The 24,396-nt window shown below is 53.2% G+C and overlaps 2 protein-coding genes across 3 annotated transcripts in view; both read right to left on the bottom strand.

Annotated features, from left to right (window-relative positions):
* Positions 1 to 1,039, bottom strand: part of LOC109371851 (A disintegrin and metalloproteinase with thrombospondin motifs 14-like) — a 23,400-nt gene extending 22,361 nt beyond the window's left edge. Inside the window, exon 1 of the mRNA XM_019624598.1 lies at positions 946 to 1,039. Within this exon, the coding sequence (XP_019480143.1) occupies positions 946 to 1,039 (94 nt within the window). The remainder of the gene's footprint in view (positions 1 to 945) is intronic.
* A 41-nt stretch (positions 1,040 to 1,080) lies between these two features.
* Positions 1,081 to 24,396, bottom strand: part of ADAMTS14 (ADAM metallopeptidase with thrombospondin type 1 motif 14) — a 63,521-nt gene continuing 40,205 nt past the window's right edge. Inside the window, exons 4-13 of one of the 2 annotated variants that reach the window (XM_019624142.1) lie at positions 15,485 to 15,568; positions 14,587 to 14,743; positions 12,343 to 12,448; positions 10,426 to 10,569; positions 9,685 to 9,817; positions 8,464 to 8,577; positions 6,209 to 6,357; positions 4,023 to 4,198; positions 1,439 to 1,572; positions 1,081 to 1,337 (exon numbers count right to left, since the gene is read on the bottom strand). In XM_019624142.1, coding sequence (XP_019479687.1) covers positions 1,314 to 1,337; positions 1,439 to 1,572; positions 4,023 to 4,198; positions 6,209 to 6,357; positions 8,464 to 8,577; positions 9,685 to 9,817; positions 10,426 to 10,569; positions 12,343 to 12,448; positions 14,587 to 14,743; positions 15,485 to 15,568 — 1,221 coding nt within the window. In that variant the 3' untranslated portion in view covers positions 1,081 to 1,313. Of the gene's footprint in view, positions 1,338 to 1,438; positions 1,573 to 4,022; positions 4,199 to 6,208; positions 6,358 to 8,463; positions 8,578 to 9,684; positions 9,818 to 10,425; positions 10,570 to 12,342; positions 12,449 to 14,586; positions 14,744 to 15,484; positions 15,569 to 24,396 lie in introns of those variants that run through there. The other variant, XM_019624147.1, reaches the window with a different exon arrangement.

Raw genomic sequence — 24,396 nt, 5'->3', positions numbered from 1 at the left:
AGCCCTGCAGGTACCTAGGAACCTCAGTTTCCTGATCTGTAAAACAGGCATGGGCCCTTCCCCACAAGGTGCTGAGAGGACCAAATGAGCTGCTATGGCTAAAAATGCTCTAGGAACTCTAAGGGGCTGTGTGTGTGTGTGTGTGTGTGTGTGTTTGCTATTATTTCCCACTTTCTTGCCTCTCCTCTTCTCTCCTGATTTTTCCCTCCCACCTTCTTCTCACAGCTTAAGCCATTGTAGGGATTTAGGTGAAGCAGGCCATGAATAATATCCAACATGGCTGCTCTGGCCCCCGTGGCCCTCCCAATCCGGGACAGAAAACAAACCTCTCTCAGAGCCAACCATCTCCCCCCAGCAAGGAGAGGCGAAGCAAAGCTGAAACATCCCCCAAGGGGAAATGAACTAGTGTATACTCAAGTGTAAAGAACTAATATCTAGCTTTTTCAACAGCAAGTTTGGCCTGATTGAAGGTGAGGATAGAAGTCAAGGAATTCAAAGGTACCCGGAGTTTCAAAGCAGGAGGTACCACAGGTTTGTTTGTTTTTTTTTAAGTGAGAGAGGAGAGAAGAAAAAAACTTCGCCAGTTCAGCCTGGGCCACACTTTGAGACCTGTGTGAATCCTCACTCCCACCAAGAGCCCCAGAGCCCAAGAGATGGCTGAGCTCTTGATACAACACATCACCTGGTAGGAAAATGCTTCTGAGCTCCAAAGACAGGGAGCAGATCACCTGGAAAATGCGGCTACCAGGTACAGCTTCCTGACTCACCAGCCCCGGGCAGCCTGGGAAGGTCTGAGATAGGCTCTCAGGCCCTTTTTCCCCACTGTGAACTGTGGCCCAGCTCACGGAGGGGTGCCCACCTGAGGGACGGCTCAAGCTCTAGGAACCCTGGCTGGGCCAGAACCCCCGTCACTCCCAGCCATCCCCTCAGCCCCAGCCTGCTCACCTGCTTGCTTGGATGCCTTGCCCAGTGTCCCCTTCACAGTCCTGCAGTGGGAGTTGTCGCCGCCACAGACCCCGCACTTGTCATCTGCCTTCATGGACCCCACTTCCTTGTCACAGCCAACGGGCTGAGGCCAAAGGTGGGGTCAGTGGGAGGAGGTTCCCATGCCCCTATCACCACGCTGGGGTCAGCAGCCTACAACTCCCTCCCTGGTCCCCAAGCCCCAGACACGAGAGGACCCTGGACCAAGAGGCCTTCCTGGATGGGGCTCTGCCACAAACTCACATGTGACATGGGAAGGGTCTTAAAACTGGCCCACTCCTCTCCTCTTAAATGGGGCTGAGCAATAACCCCTTTCCAGCATCCCAGGGCTATGTTGAGGACCAAGGGGTGTCCTGGGTGGGGACAGTGAGGCAGCGCTTGTTTTCACAGGGAGCAGAAGGGGCAGGCAGTGCAGCACTCCAGTTTCCCGGGGCTGGCAGAGGGGGGCACTTACCACACACTCGCCTCGGGCACAGACGCTGTAGGGGTCCCGGTAGCTGCATCGTGTCCCATCGTGGACCACCTGGTTCATGAAGACCACGTCCCCTGTGTCCTCCGACTGGCAAATCAGCTCACACTTCTGGGCGTCTTTAGGGAGAGAGACCATACTGAGCCCCCAGCTGGGCTAGGAGAAAGTGAGCTGGCCCAGGACAACATCAGCGTATGTCCCAAGCAGGAAGCTTCCAGGGCCAGCTCTGGGCAGTGGATGGAGAACTGGGGCGGGGGGCTTAGAAGTCCTGTTTTGTCACTTATTTATTAGCCACGTGACCTTGGGCAAATCAGCTGACCTCTCCGGGCCTCCATTTTGTTTTTATTATCCTTGCTCAGTAAAGTGCCACATCAGGTTGTTGAGAAAAAAAAATCAAGTGATAAAATAAGAATAACAACAATAAGCATAAGCCCAAATTCAGGGAATGCTTACTATGTGCCAGGTGCTTCCAAAATCTTTACACACTCTACATGTATAACTTTAAGTGCTATTTGTGAATTAACTCATTTAAAACGCTCAATACCCCCAAGGGAGTTGTTTCTAACATTACAGAGGAGAAAACTGAGGACCAGAGAGATTAAGGAATTTGCTCAAGGCCACACAGCCACATGCTAAGTACAAGAGCCACGATTCTAACCCAGGCAGTCTGGCTTGAGTCCTGCTCTGACCTCTGTGTACATGTCACCTGTCACATGTACGATGGTGTATCTAACATGCGTATAAACATTAGAAGGCTGCTTGAAAGGCAGGCAGAACAGTGGTCTGTGTTTAGGTTTGTAAAATGGAGCAGCAGTCAAGGAAGGAAGGGGGTCCTTTCTAGTTCTCACAATTAAATGTTCTCTTCTTTATCTCGGCTATTGATGTCCTAAAAAGGGGGTTCCAGGGAACATATATTAACTATCACCAAGTTTCTTAGAAAAAGGGAAGCTGGGGCTTAGCTAACTTCCTGGAATTTGTCTAAAAGTCCTAGGAAAACCCAAAGTCCAGCTGCCCTATCAGCCTCACCACCCCTCACAGCCCCTCCCCGTCCCATGCTGCATGCTGCGGTGGCTTGTTTGGGTTCTGAATCGATCTGCAAGGCTTTTAAAGTTAGCCACTTCCTCAGTTAAATTTCCAAGGTTCCTCTCTTGGTCCCTGGGCTCCCCAAAATACCTAGTGACATCCTGCCCCAGCATTCAGGACTTGAGTCCGGAGCCACAACATCCAGTACCTCTGTGGATTTCACACTTGGGAGCCAGATTCCTGGTGGGACCTGGGCCAGGGGCGGAGGGATGGGGCTCCAACAGTCCCAAAGACAGGCAGGACCCCGGGGAAGGCGGGTCTTGGGGCAGCCGTGGAAGCCAGCCCACAGTGGTGAGGGAGTGGTAAGCTCCCCAGAGCGAGAGGAATCCAAGCAGAGGGAAGATGCTCCCTGTAAGCATGTTCCAGAGGGATCTGTGTGTTGGCCAGCCATGGACAGGCCTCTGGGGTCCCTTCCCACTCGAAGATTGACATTCTAAACCTGAGCTGAAGGGCTGAGGGTCCTACAGTTGATCCTCTGGAACCAGGGCTACAAAGAGGTGACCCGGGCTTAGGAAAGGAAGAGTGGTTCTAACGGGCACTGTCTGAGGCCAAGGGCTGTGTGGTAGGGGTAAGTGTCCATCTGTAGAAGGACCATGGAGGGCCGGCCGAGTGGCTCAGTTGGTTAAGAGCTTGCTCAAGAGCGTGAGCTCTGAGCAACTGCGGTTGGATTCCCCGCCCGAGCTGAACTGCCGCTGAGCTGCCAACAGGTGGCAGGATGGCTCAGCTAAAAACAAAAAAAAGAAAGACCATGGAGAGACTGGCAGGGGGAGGTGGGCTCAGAGGATTGTGAAGGCCCTTTCAGCCTGAGGGTTCTAAGGCACAGTGAGCTCCAGCCCCAGACTGGCTTCTCTCGGCCACTACAGAGCCATCACTGGAAATGTTCCACAACAGACAGGCGCTGGTACTGGCTTGGTCCCCTGTGTATCAGTCCCAAGACCTGTGTCTCTCCCAGAGGAGCCTAGCGGGGGTCCCAGAGGCTCCCATCTGCCTGCCTTTCATATTACTTTCATTAATTGCTGAAATGGGAGCACGATCAGTAAAATCTAAAACCACGACGTGTGACAGGACCGAGCTTTTCAGGACATTGGTTCTGCAAAGCCAGGGGTGACTATATCTGTACAGTGCCTTCCTGTACAGGTAAGGACATGTGTGAAAGGCACCAACCCCAATAGCCAGCACGGCTGCTGGTCTCACAGCACCTCTGGGTAAAATGCCCTCGCTCAAGACATTTTCCTTGCATCTCTAGAAAAGTCATCATAAGTATATAAACCAGCGACGGCTCTGATGAGGACACCTCAGGTGCACAATGGAAAGGGCTGCACAGATGTATGTGCCAAGCTGGCCGACTGAAATGTCCCTTTGGTACCCTCACTGTCCCTCTACCTTCACTGGTGGGCACAGGAATGGGAGGCCCTGCCTGGCAAGACATGGACCCAGCAGATGCCCAAGGACATGTGGGGTAGGAGGAAAGGCAGGGCCTGCTCACCGTCCTCAGGCTCATAGGGCATCCAGCTGTGCTTGGTGTTCTGATGGATGTAGTAGGAGTTGCGCTTGGCACACTGCTGGGCCCGGAAGTCCTCGTAGGGCCCTGGACACTCCTCGCTGTTGCAGACCTGGTACTGGAACATGGGTCCTGAGCACATGCGGCCTCCGTAGGCTGGGCTGGGGCAGGCACAGGGCGACTCGGTGACTTTGCTGGCTGGGAAGGCTGGGGAGGGCCGGGATTCCCACACGGCCACCAGGGGCAGCTCTGCCTTGGAGGGGAGCATAAAAAGGGGCTCCACGAACTTATAAACTACAGAAGGACCCCAACTATGGGGGCTGCTGAGCTCAGGGCCTGCTGGATCTCTCCGGCTCCACCCTTCAGGCATATGTCACCGATTCCACTGTGTGTGTGTGTGTGTGTGTGTGTGTGTGTGTGTGTGTGTAGGAGGAGAAAGGGGGGTAAAAAGGGGTGGGCAAGAGATGGGGAAGATGGAAATGACAAACCATCCCAACTGGGCTGGAAGAGAAATCAGTCTTATTTTTCATTCTATATTCTTTCAACTGTTACGCAGAGCCTGACAGGCAGCAGGCATTCAATAAATGACTCAACTATTCCTATTTGCATCCACTTCTATTTAATATCATAAAGGACTAGGAGGTGGTAGAGGAGACTTGGCTTTGAAATCAGAAGTTCTGGTGAAATCGAACCCCACGTCCTGACTACAGTCTTGGATAAGTCACTTTGTCTTGCTGTGCTTTCATTTCCCCTTTAAAGAAAGGAACATACGGTAATACCTCTTATTTTGCCTACTTCCTGGTGTGTCTCTGAACAATAAGTAAGAAAAGCTATTTTAAAGCAACCTGTACTCTCCTCTCCATTAAATTCAGAGGATTAGGTAAGATTGTTGATACTACGCATCCAAGTGCAGGAGGTGCTCTGCTCAGAGGTCCTGGGAGAATTACTGGGTTTGTGCAGGAAAGTGCTTAGCATCCCACTTGGCACAGAGAAAGTGCTTGCTATACCATAATAATTATAACAGCAGCTGTCATTTATTTGTGCTTCCTCTGGGCCAGGCATAGTGCTGAGAGTACACATAGTATTGCATTTAAGCCTCACATAATAAAAGGTTGTTATTGCAGAGACGTTCAATAAGTGGTAGCTTTGATCAAGGGGATAATCATCTGTCATGAGTGTAAGGTGGTTTATTCATAGTGGGTGCTAATGGGTTTCTCTAACCCCACCTTTCATACCCCTAACAGGTAGAAGCTACAAGGCAGTTCATTTTGGCTCATACATGTGAAAGGCCAGTACAGCCATCTGACACAGGAGCAGAAGGTAGTGAGCTTCCCATCCCTGGAGGTAAACAACAGAGTATGAAGGACTGTTCCTGAGGATGCTAGAAGGGGGGTGACCACTACTGAGCCACTGTGATGCTAGGACTCTGCCATCCTGCAGCCCTCACCCCATCTCTCAGTGCATGGGGGGTGGGCCAGGCACTGCCCCTTGGAGGTTCAGCAGGCCCACACGCTGGCCCACCAGGCCCCATCTCTCATGAGCCTGTTTAAGCATGCTGCCCCAGCCTGGGAGATGAAGTCCATGCAGAGCTGGCTCTCAGAAGTTCCAAACCCATGGGAGGGGTCCCCACAGAAAGGATTAAAAAGGGGGAAATAGAATGCTCCCCCAGTACGCTAAAAGTTGGGCGGGAGGGTGAAAGGAGGGATTTGATATTAGAAAGAGGTAAGTTAAGAAAAATTAAAGAAAGGTTTGCTCCATGTGGTAGAAAACAAACTTGAGGAATTTATTCTCCCAAGACATGGCTACTGAGCATGTAGATCAGTGTTTTCTCGAAGTTTAGCCAGATGATCAGGGTCACAGGAGGGCCTGTTAAACTGGCAGAGTCTTGGGCCCCCCAGATTCTCTGGAAAACGTCAGCACACAAGTTTAAAAGCCACTGGTTCAAAGCCATTCGCAGACGTCAGCCCCAATGGGAGATGTCAGACCCAGGTGGGGATGACCTGTGTCCTACCCATCACAATTCTGGGTCCTTATCTATTAGAATGTGCAACCACCTGCAAGGGTCCCCCTCTCTTGTGCCCTGCCCCCCTCCCCAGTGCCTTCCCATTCAAGCCCTTGAGGCCTAAGGAGAGGGGTCCCCTGCCTTGCCCAGCCCAGCCAAGCATACTCACAAGGGATTGTCACAGTTTCGGCTACGGGATCGCACCCCACCTCCACATGACCGTGAGCATGACCCGAAGTTGGTCCAGGAGCTCCAGCCTCCATCCTGACCATAAGTCTGCTCTGGGGACTTCCAGATGCAGTGACCTTTGAAGCACCACTGGGATGGAAGAGAGGACGTGAGGTCGACCTGGGGCCACTGCTGCCTAGCATGGTGGGTGCCTAACCAGGCACATGACACAGCTGGTAGGCACCACGGACGAGCCCAAAGAAAGGGACATTAAGAGCACAAGCCTGGGGTTACACACAATCCCACCCTTGCCATGACCTGAGTGACCTTCGGCAAAGAGCTCCCCTCTGGTGAGCCTATTCCTCAGCTGTACAGCATGGATAATAGCACGGGGCTGCTATGAGCAGTCAATGAGATAATGTCTGGCAGACACAAGCCCTCCGGAAATGGCAGATAGTGCTATCAATGATGGTGATAACTAAGTAATTATTTGTTCACCACCCTGGGAAAAATAAAGGGCTGATAAGGAAGAGAAGAACCATCTTCCCACGCTATCTAGAGTCAATCTTGGCTCTGTACCTTGAAACGACCATCTAGGGGCCACAAGCTGATGTGTTCATGGGAAGCCAGCCAGCCCCACGGGGAGGCCCATCCAGGCATCAAGTCCAAGAGGCCTGGGTTTGAATCCCAGCTCAGTCATTACTAGCTGTGTGAGGCTTTGGCATAACTTAACTTTGCTGAGCCTCAGTTTACTCACCTGTTAAATGGGGCTGTTCTAAGAACTGAAGGCAATAACACCTCCAAAAGCCTCAGTACACAGGGCCAGGAACAAAGGAGAGTTCAACCAAAGTTAACTCCCTTTCTTTTTCCCGTAGGACAACAGGAAAGAAATGTAGCATAGCTCTTCAGGTCTTTTTAAAAGAGATAACGCAGTGGCTCTCAGCCTCTGTGTCATCTGGGGAACTTTTAGGACTCCAGATACCTCGGCTGCACACCAGACCAACTGAGTCAGCATCTCAAGGGGAAGGGATTTTTTAAAGAAGCTGTAATGGGATATATACTTTACATGCCATAAAATTCACTCATTTCAAGTAAATAATTCAATGATTTTTTTCTCATAAATTTATAGCATTGTGCAACCATCACCACAATTCAATTTTAGAACATTTCATCATCCCAAAGAGATAGCTCATCCCTACATGCAGTCACTCCCTGTTCTGGGGGTGGGGACTTTTAAAGCTCCCCAGGTGGTTCCAATATGCGGCCAAAATGGAGAGCCACTTATGAACTGTTGTGTGAAACTGTCACAGGAGAGGGCCTGGAACTTTGATCACATATGGAGTAGGCATATTCAGTCTCCACAAGAATACTCTATCAAGTTTGGAGCCCAGTCGGCCTATGTAGGCCATTGGAAGCCCCGTCCATCTGTGAAGGGACAGGCTGTTCACAGCTGTGAGTGGGAGGAGCCTGATGAGGGCAGGGCAGGTCCCCCGTGGCCGGGCCCAGCTGAGGCTGAGCGCTCAGCACGCCTCTCTTAACACCCTGCTTCTTCCCAGCTCTCTCATTTGCTTTGACGTGACTCAGTAACTTCAGAGCCACATGAGCGATGGGAAGGACACTTGGTCAGGGGTCAGCAGGGCCAGAGAAGTTCAATGAATGGCCCAAGGTCACCTCACAGCTATCTGAGCAGGGCCAGCAATAGAACAGAGGCAGGTTTCAGCTCAGGGCTCTCACACCTGACCACAAGTTCCCCCTGACAAAGGAATCCCGGGCCCCCACACATGCATAAGGGAGCAAACATACACCAGGAAGAGATGTGAAAAGTCAAGTTTGGGGAAGGGAGGCAATTAGCATGTGTGGGGGAGAAGCAGCATACGGGGCGCGGGCAGCAGGCAGGACACATGGAGTCCTCTCTTCATCCCGTCTCTGCTACTCACTGCCTGTGGGACCTCCACATGTTCCTTAACCTGCCTGAGCCTCACTCTCCTCATCTGTGAAATGCGAGTAAGCGTATGAGGCGATGCCAAACTCTGAAAACCATGGAAGCAAAGGCTAAGGTGTGGGAGAGAAGAAAAAGTGTGAAGTGTGCAAGTTCATGTGAGGCTTCCATGCACATGGGGCTCACACCTGACCTTTAGCAGCGCCGCCCCCCAACACACACACATTCATTACACACTTGGTGGGGAGGCAGGGGTTCCCCTGGGACCTACACCGCAGGAGGGTCACTCCTGCTGTAGACGCCAGTCCTGCAGGTACCTTGCCTGGTGCACACTCAGTCCCGTCCAGCGGGGGCCCCTTCTTGGTCTTGCAGAAGTACGGATTGTCAGGGTGGCTGCACCATAGCTGCTTGCAGGGCTCAAAGGTCGTGAACTGCATGGCAAAGGGAATGGGGTCACCAAGCTGGACTGGCTCTCCAGCTCTGACAAGGGGCCCCTGGGGGCAAAGAGCAGTGACAGAGAGAGAGCAGGGAGTGGTGAACCCTGGGCCCCAAACACTGCAAGGGAGGCAGGAGGGGCCCATCCAGCCAGAGCCTCGCACACCCTCAAGCTTGACCCCAGCCCAGTGCCACACCCTCCAGTGACCCCTGCTCTCTCCGACAGGGCACCAAGGAAAAGGGGCCAGCCACAGCCCACACTCCCCTAGTCTCCTTCTCCAGGCCTCCCTCCCTGCCTTTGCAGAAGCCACTTTGTCCCTGAGCAGGGACTAGGGTTTGAGACCCTATGGAGGCTGCAACCGCCGATGCCCCTGAGCCCTGTGTACATGGCGGGCATCGAGGGGGTTGCTGGTCTAGCCCAGATTCCGCAGTACCCAGACAAGGTCAGGACTCCCACTTCCCTCCAATCTCTCCCAGACATGCCAGAGGTTGGTAACTGCATGCTTCAGATTGTCCAGGAAGGCCCTCCTTTCCTTTCCTATCATTCCCTGGCATCCAGACAACTGTCCTGACAAATACAGCATTTGGGCATTAAAAGCCCATATCCCAGGCTGCTTCTCCACCCCCAAAGCAGAGACCACATGTCTCATTGTGGCCTGGGCAGCGGGGAAGGTGACTATGCACAGGGCTTCCTGGTCCTGCAGAGCTGAGGAGGGGGCTGCATTCCTGGATGGGGGGTTTGAAGCACTCAAGTCACCAAGGCCTGCCCCTTCAGAAAGCCCCCTGCCCTGGGATTACCCTTCCCTGAGCCTCTGCCTGGGCCCTGGTTAGCAGCTGTTCCATCTTTCCCAGGGCTAAAACATTTTCTCCATCCACTGCATGCACCTGTCCCCATAAGTGGGGCTGGGCAGGGCAGCTAGGTAACAGAAGGTGGCAGGGCCTGGGCACTGGTCACCCTACATCCCCATGATGGCACCAAGCCTGTGGGCCCATCTCCTGACCACCAGCCTGGCTGGGCAGAAGGTGTTCTGTGAATACCCAGCCTGGGTCACAGAAGGACATGGCCCTGGCGGCCTGGCTGGCAGAGGCCATTGGGAACTCACCGCAGAGCAGGTGTGGTACCCAGTACCAAAGTCAAAGCGACACTGCTCATCCATTGAGTAGTCGATGCCGGGCAGCTCCGGGGGTTGGGGCCAGGAGGGCGCGAAGGGGTCATCGAGGAGACAGTCATAGGAGCTGCCGGCGGAGACAAGAAAGTGAGCCAGGCTGAGGCTGGCATTCCCAAGCAAGGTTTAATGTGCAAGGAAGGCCTGCAGGAATCCGCTCCACTGCCCTAGTGCTGTGTCTTTCAGGGAGGGTGCTGCCCTGAGCCCCTCTAACACAGGACCTCACATCCACCAACGATTGTGTCTGGAGGGTTTCCAGGGCTGGGGTCAGGAGCTCAGCTTGTAGCTATCTTATGGGGCCAGTTTTGCCCATGTTAGAGGGACACGCTATGGCCAAGATTAAAGGCTGGTTCGTGGACAATGTGAGGGCTCACTGCACTGAGGGTAGAAGAGTCAGCCTGCCATTCAGGACACAGGATGCTGGGCCCTGGCCACCTGCCATGTGACGCTCGTGACAGTATCTCTGCCTGTATCTGCGCCAATTTGGGGGGACTCCCCCAAGTCTAAAACTTGCCCTGAGCCTCCAGGGACATGGAAACACAGTTGCTAACCAGCAAGGCTTGGAATTGAGCATGGGTCAGCAGCGGGATGGTGCTGGGATGGGAGATGACTTGGGGGAGATGGAGTGGCAGGCCGCATGCTCCCCCATCCTGGGATCCAAAGGTGGAGGTGACCTACGGCAGGTAGCGGCTGAGCTCCAGCTTGCTGCAGCGGGACCAGTGGAAGCGGTGGAAGGCGGCCTGCACCAGGGGTGCCATGACGCTGCCCAGGCCGGTCTCATCTGCACAGCTGTTCCCCTGACCATCATGCTCCATGCCGAGCCTAGAGGGTGGAGGGAGGACAGAAGGGAGCCCTGAGTCATGCCCAGGGAGCCCACGCCTAGGAAGACAGGCAGGTCGGCCAACAATGGGCCCTGACCATGTTGCCTGTTGCCTCCTGGCCACAGCTTCCCCACCATGCGGTGCAGAGGGCCACCCTCTGGATGAAAGCTAAAGTCCCCCCTTTGCCCCTCAGTAGGGCCAGGCTCATTTTTCCCTACAAGCCTTTGCCCCTGCTGTTCTCTACTCCCAGACACCTTGCAATTCCTCAAACCCCACCCACATCCTCACAGCTTCCAAGGCCAGCTCAAGCACCATCCCTGCCCTAGGACATCCTTCCTGGCCGCCCGGCGCATGGGCTGACCACCCATGTCGGGAGCCAGCTTTACCACCATTAACAACTCGCATGCCACGAGCTGTCTTCCCACCAGACTCAAGGCCTTCCAGTGTAAGGCCAGGTGTCCTTCAGTTCAGTTCAACCTCATTTACTGAGACAGCCTCTTAAGCTTCTCCAAGACCCCACAGTACTTAGCAGAGGTTTGCATGTGGTATGCACCTACCATAGTGCATATTTTAAAGTTTAAATTTTAAATTTTGCTGTTTATATTTAATATTGAATGCCAAAGCTCAAAGGTTCTAAACGCTTAAATACTTCCAGGTGGCTGCATCTAAACTTGACCACTAGACAGACACATAGGCCTCTAAGTTTGACCTTGTCTTTCCACAGAGAAGGGCCTCAGCTCAGTGAAGAGTGGACTTCCCCTGCCCCCCACAAACAGGATGGCAGAATCCAAACTCTGAGCAGTAAGGGACCTGAAGGTGGAGGGCAGGGAGAGACCTCAGAGGGGGCCCTGACATCAGCCTTCATGTTGCAGAGGAGGAAGCCAAGACCCAGAGAGGAAGTGTCACCTGCCCAGCGAGGGGCAGTGCTAGGATGAAATCCACACAGGCCTCCTGTGCTGACAGGGCTGATGCGGAGAGAGGCACAGAGGCCATGGACAGCAGGCCCATCCCCAGGGACTGGCCCATGATGCTCCTTCCCTTGTCCCTCAGACTACAGGGAACAGCCCTCCGTCTATGTGCGGGCTGGAAAGCACTTCTCCTAGCTCTGTCCCTATGGACAGACAAGGCCGGGAGGCATGACGGTGGCACGTGCGCATCACCATCTGACATACTGGATAGAGGCTTACTGGCTTTCTCCCAGCACGTAGCTTCTGTGTGCTTCTCTGTCCTGTTTTCCACTGCAGCCCCATTCCTAGAACTGGGCATGGCACATGGTAGGTGCTCAAGAAACACTGACTGAATGAATGAATGAGCATGAGCATGCTCTAAACAAAATCCCGGCCCAAAGATCAAGCCAGCCAGCTGCCAGCCTCAGTCTAAGCACGCCTGTTTGTGGTGAACTCAGGCCAGTGCTCCAGTGTGTGCTGAGCACCACTGTGGGCTGGAACAGGTCTCAGAAGGTTCTTGAGTTGGGGATAGAGACCACCCAGAGAGCCAACCGCTGCCTATGAAGGGACACTGCCATTGATCTGCTGAAAGGCAGGGTCACATTTGGTCCCCCTTGGCCCTGGGATTTGGAGGCTGGGCCCAAGGCAGGCCCAGAATTGATGTCTGGGCCCTGGGCTCCCTCCCTGTCAGGGCAGGGCCTCCCCATGCGGGCTGCTCCTCTGGCATCTCCCGAGACACTGGGACTGGGGCCTGATCTGGGGCAGACTCCCACACCCACAGGCCTCAGAGCTCAAGGCACACAGCCCACCCTTTCAGTGCCACTTACACGTGACCAGTCTCATGGGCCACCACAAAGGCCGAGGAGAAGCCGTCCTCGTGGTTGAGGGCACAGCTTCTCAGGGGGTGGCACATGCCAGTGACAGGCGCGTACCCTGTGGGGAGAAGGAGAGAAGGCAAAGAGAGAAGTCATGCACAGGTAGACAGGACACGGCAAGGTCTGTGCCCGGCAGCCCCACAGGGACACCCTGACCTGGTCACTGCTGGAGGGTCCCTGGAGGAAAAAGGATCCCTGCACCGTTCCACCTGCAGTGGAGCAACCTGAGCCAAGCTGCCCTCCATCTGAAAGCCGTATGGCTTCCTTCTTGGCCTGAAGCTTCCCTGCACCTGTCAGCTTCTCCTCTAAACCAGGCAGGGGGTTTCCTTACAGACCCCGAGCCTGCGCACACCACACTTCCACACCACTTCCCTCCAGCCAGCCAGTCAGTGGGTCAGTCAACAAACAAACTTTTATTTATATGGAGGTAGGGGTGCCACTGTGTTAGAGATCATGGGGAAAATAGAGGAATCAGGTCCAAACCCCCACCCCTTTCCTGCCACACACCCACACATCAAGGAGCAGATGGCTTAGCAGGCAGGCGTGGGGTTAGGTTAGCTCAGGTGTGGCCTGCAGGGCCAGAGATCAAGGGGCACAGAACGGAGTGCAGAGGTCATCTGAAAGAAGAGAACGGTTTTGATCGAAGGGGTTGAGGAGGGCCAGGGAATGACTTACAGGGAGCATAGAGCTGGGACTGAAGGCCAGGTGAGACAAATCTCCAGAGGTAGGGGGGAAGTGACATGGTGGGGAGAACGTGGATGAAGGTGTAAACACGGCTGTGCAGGCCTTGGGGAGCCATGGGCAGGGCAGCAGGCTGGTGCGTAACAGCAGCAGCCAGGCCAACGTTTGCTCAGCAGCTATTGTGAGCGAGGCTTGTGTTCTAAGGGGCCTGTTTCCAAGCCCTGCTCCCAGCCCCAGATATGGGCTAGGGGGACAGACTGGGCTGGGGGGACAGACTAGGCTAGGGAAGGCCTCCAAGGAAGGAGTGTCAGGAGAGGGCTCCCTGCCTGCAGCAGAGCAGATAGGCCCTGTCTTCAGAACTGCTGAAGTGCTCTTTATTTGAGATGGTTTAGGGGGATAATGAGAGGCTGCTGTGGACAAGAGGTTCCAGGGGCCTCTATGGTCCTGGAGGTCTGAGATGGGCTCTGTCAGGGGTGCAAGTACATGCATGTACATGTGTATGTGTGTATGTGTACGTGTCGGTATGTGTAGTGTGCCTGTCAGAGTGTATACATGAGGCAGTGCCTGCACGTGAGTGTGTGCATGAGTGTGCATGTGTCTGTGTATACGCACGTGTCTGCGATGTGTATGCATGTGTATCTGTCTTTTTGTGTGTGTGTTTATACATGTGTGTGTACATGTATCTGCATGTATGTGTACAAGCCCGCATCTGGGGCTTCAGGGATTCAGACAAAGAGCCATTTGGGTAGAGGCCTAGCTGGCTGACTCACTTCCAGCATCAAACCAGAAAAAAACTAGAAAGCCCTCAACTCAAAGCGTGGAGATCGAGTCTGAGTTTCAGATCTGTCTCCTCTCTGCTGTGGGACATGGGCAAGCCCTCTTTACCACTCTATGCCTCAGTTTCTCCTTATGGAAAAAGGGGTAGTCAAAGCTCCATGTGTTTGCAGAGCGTTTACAGTCATACCCTGTCACAGGCATTTCATGTACCCCATCGGGCCTTTGAGCAGCCGTGTCATGGAGAAAGGCAAAAACTATTATTTTCCCCATTTGACAGTCGGGGAACCCAGGGAAATGAAGCAAGCTTGGATCACTGGGCCAGAGAAGCCTGGAGCTGTGGGTAGAACATAGACTTCTTTCCAAAGTCCACATGAGCCCCACTAGGTGCCCCGTGGCTTGTGGTGAGGACAAACGAATACTCTGGGGGAAGCACCTTGAAGACCACTGAGGGTCTTCAAGCAGCTGGGCTCTACAATGGCAAGCAGAGAACCACCTGCAGATCCAATGAAGACAGCAGGGACCAGAGTGGGGGCCCCTTCACTTCTCCTGAGCCCCAAGAAATCTTCACAAAGCTCGCCCACCTGTCCATCTGGATCCCATCTCCGAAGTCCCACGGACCTCTTGGCTGACAGGGAACCTGGCCCCTCTAGCCTCCCTGCGGGGGCCCCAGGGCAAGGCCAGCCCTGAGCCTCAGCCTCTGCCCTGCAGCTACACATCTGGCCACGGCAAATACAGTACCTTGCATACCTGAGGGCCCAAAGTCCTGCCGGGTGAGGAAGACAACGTGATCATGGTGCTCTGCATGGCTGGGGTCCTGGCGCTGCTGAGAGTGTGCCCAGCGACACACCTGCTCCAGGCTGCGAGAGGGGTTCCCACGCTCAATCAGGCTCAGGGACTGTGGGGCCGGAGAGCATCAACAGCAGAGTGGTCAGTTGGAGCCCACAGCCCACAGCGGGCACCCGGCGCTCCCCTCCCACTAGCACAGGAGAACGCGGAAGCCCAGGAGACTGGAGTGCATGTCCCAAGGTCACCAAGGTCACTGACTCCAGCTGCTGCTGGCACACAGCCCTTTTACTTTATGGAATGTTCATGGGCCAACCCTGTGCAGGGATACCTGTCTGCTGAGAACTCAACACACATTATCTCTAATCTCTCAGCTAATCCACAAGGTAGGTGTGGTTCTGAGAATTTCCTATGTGCTACGTGTGTTGTCTTAGGTGCTCTCCACAATAGTCCCTGGAGGAAAGTTCTTTTATTACCCCCATCCTGGGGAGAATAAGTGACTGGTCTAAGATGGCAGAGCCCAGGGCCCCAGGGCCCAACCATAGATAGACTTGTGTTGGTCGCTGCCCTCTCTAAGCCCAACTTTCCTATTGATTCCTGAGGAGAGGGGTCTCCAGCAGTAAGGGTAAAGGACTTCTGTGTGTCAGATTGGAGAGAACCCAGACGTCCCTGTTTACCATCCCCAAATGCATCTGCCACTGAAGCCTCAGTTCTAATGATCTTGGGATTCTGATTCTGGAGACAAAATGTTCCCTAGATGCTGCCCCACTCCCCCACACCGCAGCCCACTCCGATATGCTAGCCCCATACCCCTTCTCCCTCCAAACCCTGCCTGCTAACAAGGGGCCTTTACCTGTCGATAGCCCACCATGATCAAGCGGACAAGGGCAATGTTTATGTGGGTCCCCAGGGACTCGTCATGGTAAATCTCATCCACCTGCAAGGAGAGACGAGCATGCAGTTTTAAGAGAAGCAAACGTTCATTAAAGGCCTACTATGTTAACAGGTGCTGGGCCAGGTACGTGACATATGTTATTCCATTCCATCCTCACCATGGCCTTATCAGGCGGGCATTCTTATCCCTACTTTACAGATTAAGAGACTGAGGTAGAGAGAGGCAACATGACCTGACCAAGCCATGCAATTAATAAGCTGCAGAGCTGGGATTCAAAACCTGGCCCGCCTAACTCCAACCCTGAGCTCTCTCCACCAAGGCAAGTGGTAAGGGGCCTGGTCTCAAACTCAGCCACTCTGATGAAAACGCTCATCTTTCCACATATCTGAAGAGCTCTTCAAAGACGCCACGTAGGTCAGGTCCCTCATCCTCACATCCTGTGTACCTTTCCAATTGCCATGGGAATCATCTGTCTGCCCTGTAGTGCCTGGCACTCCTCCAGGGCAAATCCAGGGGATGCGCTCTAGGACCTTGGATCAACAACATCACCATCACCTGTGAGCTCATTAGAAATGCAGAGTCTCAGGGCCATCTCCCAAGTCAGAGTCTGCATTTGAACATTGTCCGCAGTGCTTCTTAGGCACAGTGAAGTTTGAGGAGTACTGCATTGGATAGGTCCCTTCTCCCACAGCCCAGGTACCTATGGGAGAGTCCTTGCACATAGTTCATCAAGAATGCATTCCCCTGTTCTCACCACTTCCATCTCTCCATGCCGTGCAGCTCCTGAGCAAAGTAACCAGCCTACAACCCACAAAAAGATGCTGTCCACCAAGTGGAGTGGAATAGCGAGGCTAACTACATGTGTGAGTCCCTTGGGGAGGGGAGAGCTGGGAGGGGGACCAAAGGCTGCCACGGTGCCGACAACCCCTCCTGGGCCAACCAAGGACAGACCAGGCTGTGGGTACAGAGGTATGGCAGCAGAGGCTGCGTGTGTTGTGGAGCCCCCACCCACCATCAGCGCCCCAACCATCAGCATAAAGAATTGAAAGCAGCCAGCATCAGGCTTCCACCAGGGTCTGCCTGGCACCCGTGTCCGGACCCAACTGAGACCAAAGACCAACGCCCACTGTGGGACAGCAGATCCCCCCAAAATCCCACCACAGGGAATGACGGGAAGTCCGACGGGTGGTGGCGCTTCCTTCCACCCCCTTCTCCCCAGCAGAAGCACAGACACCATGGGAGCAAAGTGCTCAAATGCATAAAGAGATGATGTCTTTCTCAACCCACATGACCTGGATTTACCTTAGAACTGCCAGGTTAGAGGGGGTGGGGGGCCCAATCAGACACACACATTTTTTCCCTAACAGAATTCCAACCTAAGGATTCTTTGCTGATCTGCAGAAATGATCATCGATCTGCAGTAGGATGACTTTAAATAACCTTGACATCTCAGCCCCACCAACACCAGAGCATGGCCTTCCTTCTACACGGGGGTGGGTTCAGTGTCTTGGACCTCCCTGACATACCCTGTGGGCATGCAGACCAAGGATGGGGTCATGGACAACACACGCTCTACACAGCCACACCTGTGCCCCATGTATACACATGTAAACCTACCGGTTACTCAGAGGCAGGGGAAGAGAGTGGTCACTGGGGTACCCTGGGGGGACGTGGTTGTCTGCAGGACCTTTGGCCTTTGGAAGTACCCAGGGCCATTGCCTTCCTGCCTGTGTCTCTCTCCAAAATGAACCAAGCAAACTGCTATCAGAATCCTGCCATGTACTCACTTCTGTCCCCATACTCACCAGGCCAAACCCACCCATCAGACAGTCCAGCAACCCTGCTCCAATGGTTGCCATCTCTACCCCAGGACACTAGGAGGTCCTCACAGTGGGATAGGGGAGGGGGCTGCTGCACTCTGAGCAGGAGACAGAATCAGGACCTGAGTTTCCAACATTGGTGAGGGGGTGAGTGAGGCCTCCTGACACCGCCTCCCACTCCCAGGTATGTGGCCTAAATGTAAATCCTGAGCAAGCAAAAAAGGACATGCCACCTGTAGAGACCACCCAGCACCCTGAAATAACCTGGAGACCAAAGGTTTAGGGTGACTGGTATACTGAGCTCTGTGGCACAGACCCATGTGCCATACCCCAGGAGCTGAGTTAACAAGATGGTGGTGTGTGGCCAGCAGGGATCAGGTGGGTCTCACTGGAGGAGCCGGAATGACCCTGAACTGAGAAGGTACTAGACCCTTCCAAGATGGGCAGAGGCCTGATACAGGGGAGAGGAAGGCAGAAGCCGTGTGGTGCCACTAAAAGAGCCCCAGGGTCACTGGCAATGAAGGTAACTGAGGCCAACCCCCACGTGATGGGGACTTTCTCCCCAGCCCATGCTCACACAATTCCAGTAATGGGGCGCTCTCTGTGCCATGAGCCCCATTCCACCTTCCCGTCCACCTCCTCCACTGGCCACTGTCTCCTCTTGAAGTTTCATTGAGCACATCTGCTCCATTCCTGGGGACGGATGGTGACCAGTCTCTCAGGAACTTTTCTCCATGCTCACATCAGTCAAAGAGCAAATCTTACAGGCAGCAAGAGAGAAGACAGATCACTCACCAAAGAAGGACCATTGGGTTGGGAATAGGCTTGCAACAGTAATAAGGGGAGACACTGAAGTAACACCATCAAACACTAAGATAAAGGAACCATCGGGGCAGCTGAGTGGCTCAGTTGGTTAGAGCACAGTGCTCTTAACAACAAGGTTACCGGTTCGATTCCCACATGGGCCAGTGAGCTGCACCCTCCGCAACTAGATTGAAGACAATGATTTGAGCTGAGCTGCTGCTGAGCTGCCGCTGGGTGGCCAGATGGCTCAGTTGGTTAGAGCGCATGCTCTTAACAACAAGGTTGCCAATTTGACCCCCACATGGGATGGTGGGCTGCGCTCCCTGCAACTACAATAGATTAAAATGGTGACTGGACTTGAAGCAGAGCTGCACCCTCCACAACTAAGGACAACAACTTGACTTGGAGCTGATGGGTCCTGGGAAAAACACACTGTTCCCCAATAAAATTAAAAAAAAGAAGAAGAAAGAAACCATCAACCTAGAATCCTGGATCCAGCAAACCATCTTTTAAGAACCATGATGAAATGAAGGCATTAGCAAATAAACAAACACTGAGTCAGTTACATAGACTCCACTAAAGGATCTGCAGGAAAGGAAGATGGAAAATTATCCCCAAAAGGAGGCCTAAGGCCTAAGGCCTAAGAACATATGAATAGTTTTGAGGCTGTTATAAGAGCGAGGTTCAGCAATGTTTTTTTTCTCATACTAAATAAGGATAATAAAAATAAAGCAGTTCTATTTTACTCTCTTAGTCCCCCACTTACAAAAGGGTGGGGTTGGCCCTGCAGTTCCAATGCCCTGGGGCCCTGGGATGCTCATCTGCACACACCCCTCTCAGCCCTAGCCCTTGAGCAGGGACCTCAGGGCTTTGATTCAGCTGAAGCGGCCCTGAGGCTTTGCACGGGCCAAGGAGGAGGCTAGCCAGGGCTGCCATGTCCAGCCGAAACTGCAGAGACCGCCTGGCACATGGGTTCCAACTACAGGACCAAGCCATGCTGGAGCCACAGCCAAGAAGCGCGGCTACCTGAGAGGCCCAGGACCCCAGCCCTCTGGAACACACACACAGGCAGCACCCTGACAGGCTCCAGCCTGTCTATGCACCCAAGGCCTGGCTCTGTCAGCCTCTGCCCTCCACAGCTGCCTCCAACATGCCAGCGGTGAGGCCAGTGAGGTAGCTCAGGGGGAACAGGAATTGCTTCCCATGGCAGGGGGCACAAGCAGGACAGACGCAAGACACACCCGCAGAGCAGAAAAGAACAGTGTGTCTGGTCTCCCCGCCGCCAAGCCTCAGCCAAGTTCAAGGTTGTCTGCCAAGGCCCCCAGGTTACGGTTCGGTATCATATATTGGCCTGGGTTGGCCACTGGGTGTGTACCAGAAAAACAAGCAAAGGTCAGGACTCTGATCAAGGGAAGACAAAACAGGAGAAGGAAGTGGATGGCTAGAGAGCACTGGGGTTGGAGGGACGAGCTGCTATTCACTGAACACCTACTATGTTCTAGGCTTTGCTGTGCTGAGGGCTTTGCGTACAGTCTCCAGACAACCTCATGAAGAGAGGAATTATTCTCTTTCATAGGTGAGAAATCCAAGGCTCAGAGAGGTTAAGTAATTTGTCCAAGGCCACCCAGCTGGAAGGTTGAGGGTCAGGAATTAAACCCAGATCTCTGTGATTCAGCCACTACACATAGCTGCTCTCCAAATCAGCAGATTTGTGGCAGGCTGGCTGGGGTGGGCTTTCTCTGGTCTGGGAGAGGAGATGAAGGAATTTATACCTTAAGAGAAGGCAGGCCTTCAGGCACCCTGGTCACCTGAGCCCATAAGCCAGGCTCAGCTGACCACAGCATCAGTGGGAAACAGACAGAAACAGCTCCTGGGGGCTTGGGGTTTGCCAGGCAGCCCTAATCATGGGTACTCTGTCTCCATCAGCACACGTGTGCCCTTCAATCCACATTTCCTCATCCTTACTTCAGAAAATGTGTCCCCCTTGTTAGGGTGGGGATATGGAAAGAGGCCTTGTCCTCAAATAATGTACAGTCTCACTGAGCAGATATGAGCTTCACTGTGAGATTAGAAGAGGAGGTTCAATGGGGGTGAGGTTAGGGGTGACCAAAGCAGCCAGGATTGGTGAACCTTATAGTCCCACACCCTGAGCTTGAGGCAGGCTATGGAAGGGCAGCGGGGGGTGTAGGGGTGGGCGTGGGGGGGTTGGCACCGGGGTACCTTCTAAGTCAGGGATGGGGAAGGAGAGAACCGCCCAGGGGCCAGGAGGCAGCTCAGCAGGAGAAGGGGCAGGAAAAGAGTTGGCCCTCCTGATGCCCCAACCATGTTCTTCGCACTTTCTAGAACCTAATTACAAATATTCCCTCCGATGTGCACCCTAAATTCTCGATCACGAAAAGGCTTTCTTGGGACCACCTGCAGGGTGGAGATGGATTTCCACGACCCGTAAACAGCAACATGGGCAGCCAGAGAGCTGCTGCTAGAGCCCCTTCCATGTTCGGTAATCTTGCATGGCCAGGCCTCCTGAGGACCTTGTGGTCAAGCCCAGGGAGAAGGAAAAAGGAAAGGGGGGTCTATGGGGGTGGGAGCTCCAAATCTGTTTTTCTGCCCCAAGGGAGGGTCAGATCCTGGGTGCACAGCCTACACCCCAGAATTGGGGAGTAAAATCTACCTGCTGGAGGGCAGAGTATCTCCATCAATTGTTTGGAACTCTTCTGCACAGGAGATTTGTTCCTTCTCCCCTGTCTACTTATTTATTCAGTCATTGATTTCTCAGTTTGGATTTGCGGATATTTATTTTACATTCTGGGTTATAATTCAATGCTCCATTATTTCTTTTGTTGTTCAAATCGTCCCAGCTTTGGCCACTGGGATCTCTTTCCATTGGCTCTTGTGTCCCTTTAACATACCCCGTCACTTCTGGTTTGAGGTTGTTTTTTTGGGAAGGGGGGGGCTTTTGAACACTTTCTTACTTTCTGGCACAAGATGCTCATCTTGCACATGCCCCACCCAGTTCTAGAGTCAGCCATTCCTCCAAGGAGTACAATCTGTGATCTCTATTCTCATGGTGAGAAAAGTGGCCCAAAGTAATGGAGGAGCTACGTAAGGACTGCAACCACAGTCAAGTTCAAGGCCAGCCTCTGCTCATGCACCTTCTTTGGTCCCTCACTGCCTCTGGACCTGGGCAGAATGGGGGCAGCACCTCTGGAAGGCAGGGGAATGGCCACAGTAACTTTCCCTGCCCTTTTTCAGCCCCAAGCCCTGGGACCAGCCTTTGTCTCTCCAGCCCTGACACTTCTGACAACATGGCATGGGGTGACTGCAGTCCGGGGGCCCCAACACCCAGGTGCCTGAGACACATACTGCATTTCCTGAGTCTAAGGCACTCTTCTTTTCCCTGTTTATGATCACAGTGGACCAGGGGGCAGTTATGGTGTGTTGTTACTTCCTGTGCAAGCAAGATTCTGTTGTTATTCCTGGTGGCTTCACAGGACAACCGCAACCGCTTGACATTTCAGGCAATGAGTCATTTAGGGACTATCTGAGGAAGGAATGTGAGTCCTAGCTGTCTAAAAACCTCCGTTGCCATTTTCCAGTAAGAGCAAAAAGACACCCATAGCCAAGCTTGCAGAATGGGCATCTGTGGCAAGAATGAAATCCCAGAGATAAGAGTAGAGCATTACCCATGCTCTTAATGACACAGGAAACAATACTGTGCGGAAAAGCACAGACTTTGATGGCTCTATGCTAACAGTGACTTGGATGAATTAATACTCTGAATATGAAAGAGTTATGGGAATACCTTACTTTCTCATGTTGCCATATGTATGTATGTATACGAGTGATAGCTGATAAATCAAAGTCTAACTAAGGCAAAAAGAGCTCTTGTAATAAGTACAAATAAACATGCAAATGACAAGAAAACATCACATCAGAATTTAATTGGCAGCACTGTTTTTCAAGCACGCATAAAGTAATACAGCATCTGACAATCGATGAGGTTTTAGATTTGATGAAATATGGTAAAGTACGTGTTCACACATAGGTGTGAGCTCCTCTGTGCGCACCTCTGATTTGGTGTGGTGCATGTAGGTATATGCATCTACACACAAACATCTGTGTTACACATATGGGTGGCTAGATGTGTGCAAACACATATGTGTGTGAACACATGTACTATATATGTGTACGTATGCACTGTAGGGGGTGCATAGCAGCAATATACAGCTGTCTGAAGCCTGGAATCCCTGCCTCCCCAGACCCTCAGGGGCTGACCTACGCAGTAGCCAGAGCTGAACCCTGGTTTCCCCTGGGTTGGGACACTGAGACGTCTCCAGAGTGCCACACTCACATTCCACACTGGCAGGCCCTGCCTCTGAGGTCCCCAGTGAGATCTTGGAGGCTGAGGCTGCTCTCCGGCTGATGAGAGGAGGGTACTGACTCTCTTGACCCCTTTCTCAGTTGCCACAGGCTCAGCTGCTCCATCCTCTCCCCACAAGTTCATGATCATGGCCCCATTATTTCAAAGGGCGGGTGTGGGCCACTGGCAGGCACTTCACGCTGCCCTCTAACCAGCATACCTCTTCAAGGTGTGACTGTCTCCCAGGCTCCATGGAGGCTACAGGCTGGTGTGGGTGGTTCTCCTGGGACCCAGCCACTCAGCCCAACTCACACCCAGGCTGTTTGTGCAGGGTGGTTCCACAGTGCACAGGGAGGGACCACCCCATCCAACAGAGTGCCTTTCACAAGTTCAAAATACTGACTTAGTTCCAAAAGGCAGCAGCCTTGATATACCAGGTTGGCCTGCCTGTGTGTAAAGAGAGGCAGTGTGAAGGCCTAGTGAGACCTGAGCTCAGCCATATAATCTCGCCCCCACCCCATGGGCCCAACTCTCCTCTTCTGAGTGGGGACACACAGGCCCTGCAGACGTCTGAGGAGAGAAGGTGAGCAAATGTCCGTCAATGGCATCTGTTAGTTTAGAACTTCTACTTCCCACTTCGGAAGCTGAGAAACGGCCCCTTAGAGCACCCCAGGAATAGCACTGAGTGTCTGACCAAAATGTCTACTGAGATGCTGGGTACAAAAGTGCTTTGTGAACTGTAAAGCTCTCTTCACACATGAGGGGTATCCATTATTATTACGTCTCTCCTGACGGAAATCCCAGCATGCATCATTTTGTGTTTAGACATTGTGCTTTCCCTGTGGGCTTGCTCTGAAAATGTAAATACCAGCGTGTGGCAACTGGGGCTAATACCTTAGGGCAGTGTTCTCAACCTGAGCATGGGGGACACTGTTGATAATTCTCTGTTGTGGGGAGTGACCTGGGCACTGTAGGATGTTTAGCAGCACCCCTGGCCTCCTTCCACCCATGAGATGACAGTAACACCCCACCCCCTCCAGCTGTGATAACCAAAAAATATCTCCAAACCTTCCCAAATGTCCCCTGGGGGCAAAACTGCCGCTGATTAAGAATCACTGCCTTAAAGTAAGTGAATTTTTCCTTCTAGTTTTGGGGATCTCTGAGTGCCCTAAAAGCAGTGGAGGGCTTTTTAGGGAAAAAAAAAAACAAAAGAAGAGAAAGGACCAAAAAGAGAGGGAGGAGAAGGCTGTGTCCATCCAGGGAGCAGAGAGGATGAGCGGCTTTGGAGACGCGCGTGCCCCAACAAGACGAGGCCTGGCAAAGCAGCGCTCCCTGCCAGCAGGAAAGCAGTTGCTGTGGTATTCCAAGCAGCTTTTGCAAGGAATATTTAACACATGTTATGTGCCAACAGAATGCCACCCACCCAGGCTGAGGCCACCAAGACCCTTGTCTAACAGCCACCTGCACCCAAACCTCCGGGTCTAGAAGGGGCACCAAGCTTTTCCAAGCAGGGCATCTGAGAGGCCTCGGTGCTTGGGAAGAGGCCCTAAGGCAGGTCAGGGCTAGGAGGATGCTCACAGAGGCAACAGCCAATGTCTCCCCACAACCAAGCCCAACACCTTTGTAGTGTCAGCCTGATCGGGTGGGGTGGAGAGCAGGGTGGGCAGACAGCCCACCATCCAGATGCCCAGGCTGCAGGCTGGCTCTGTGAGGACTGATGAAAGGGCCTCTTTGTCTCTTCTCACCCTTCCTCTGCTCTCACTACAGGCCCGAGGAGGATCCCCATATCCTCACATCCAAGGGAGTCCTTACCCCAGAGATTTAGTGCATTACCCCTAGCAGGCAGCAGATCCCTGACAATGCCTAATTCCTGCCACACCCCCGGC

Source organism: Hipposideros armiger, unplaced genomic scaffold (genome assembly GCF_001890085.2).
Source record: "Hipposideros armiger isolate ML-2016 unplaced genomic scaffold, ASM189008v1 scaffold_15, whole genome shotgun sequence".
Taxonomy (NCBI): Eukaryota; Metazoa; Chordata; class Mammalia; order Chiroptera; family Hipposideridae; genus Hipposideros; species Hipposideros armiger.
Note: the sequence above shows the minus strand (reverse complement) of the source record. Positions and strands in the feature narration are given on the sequence as shown.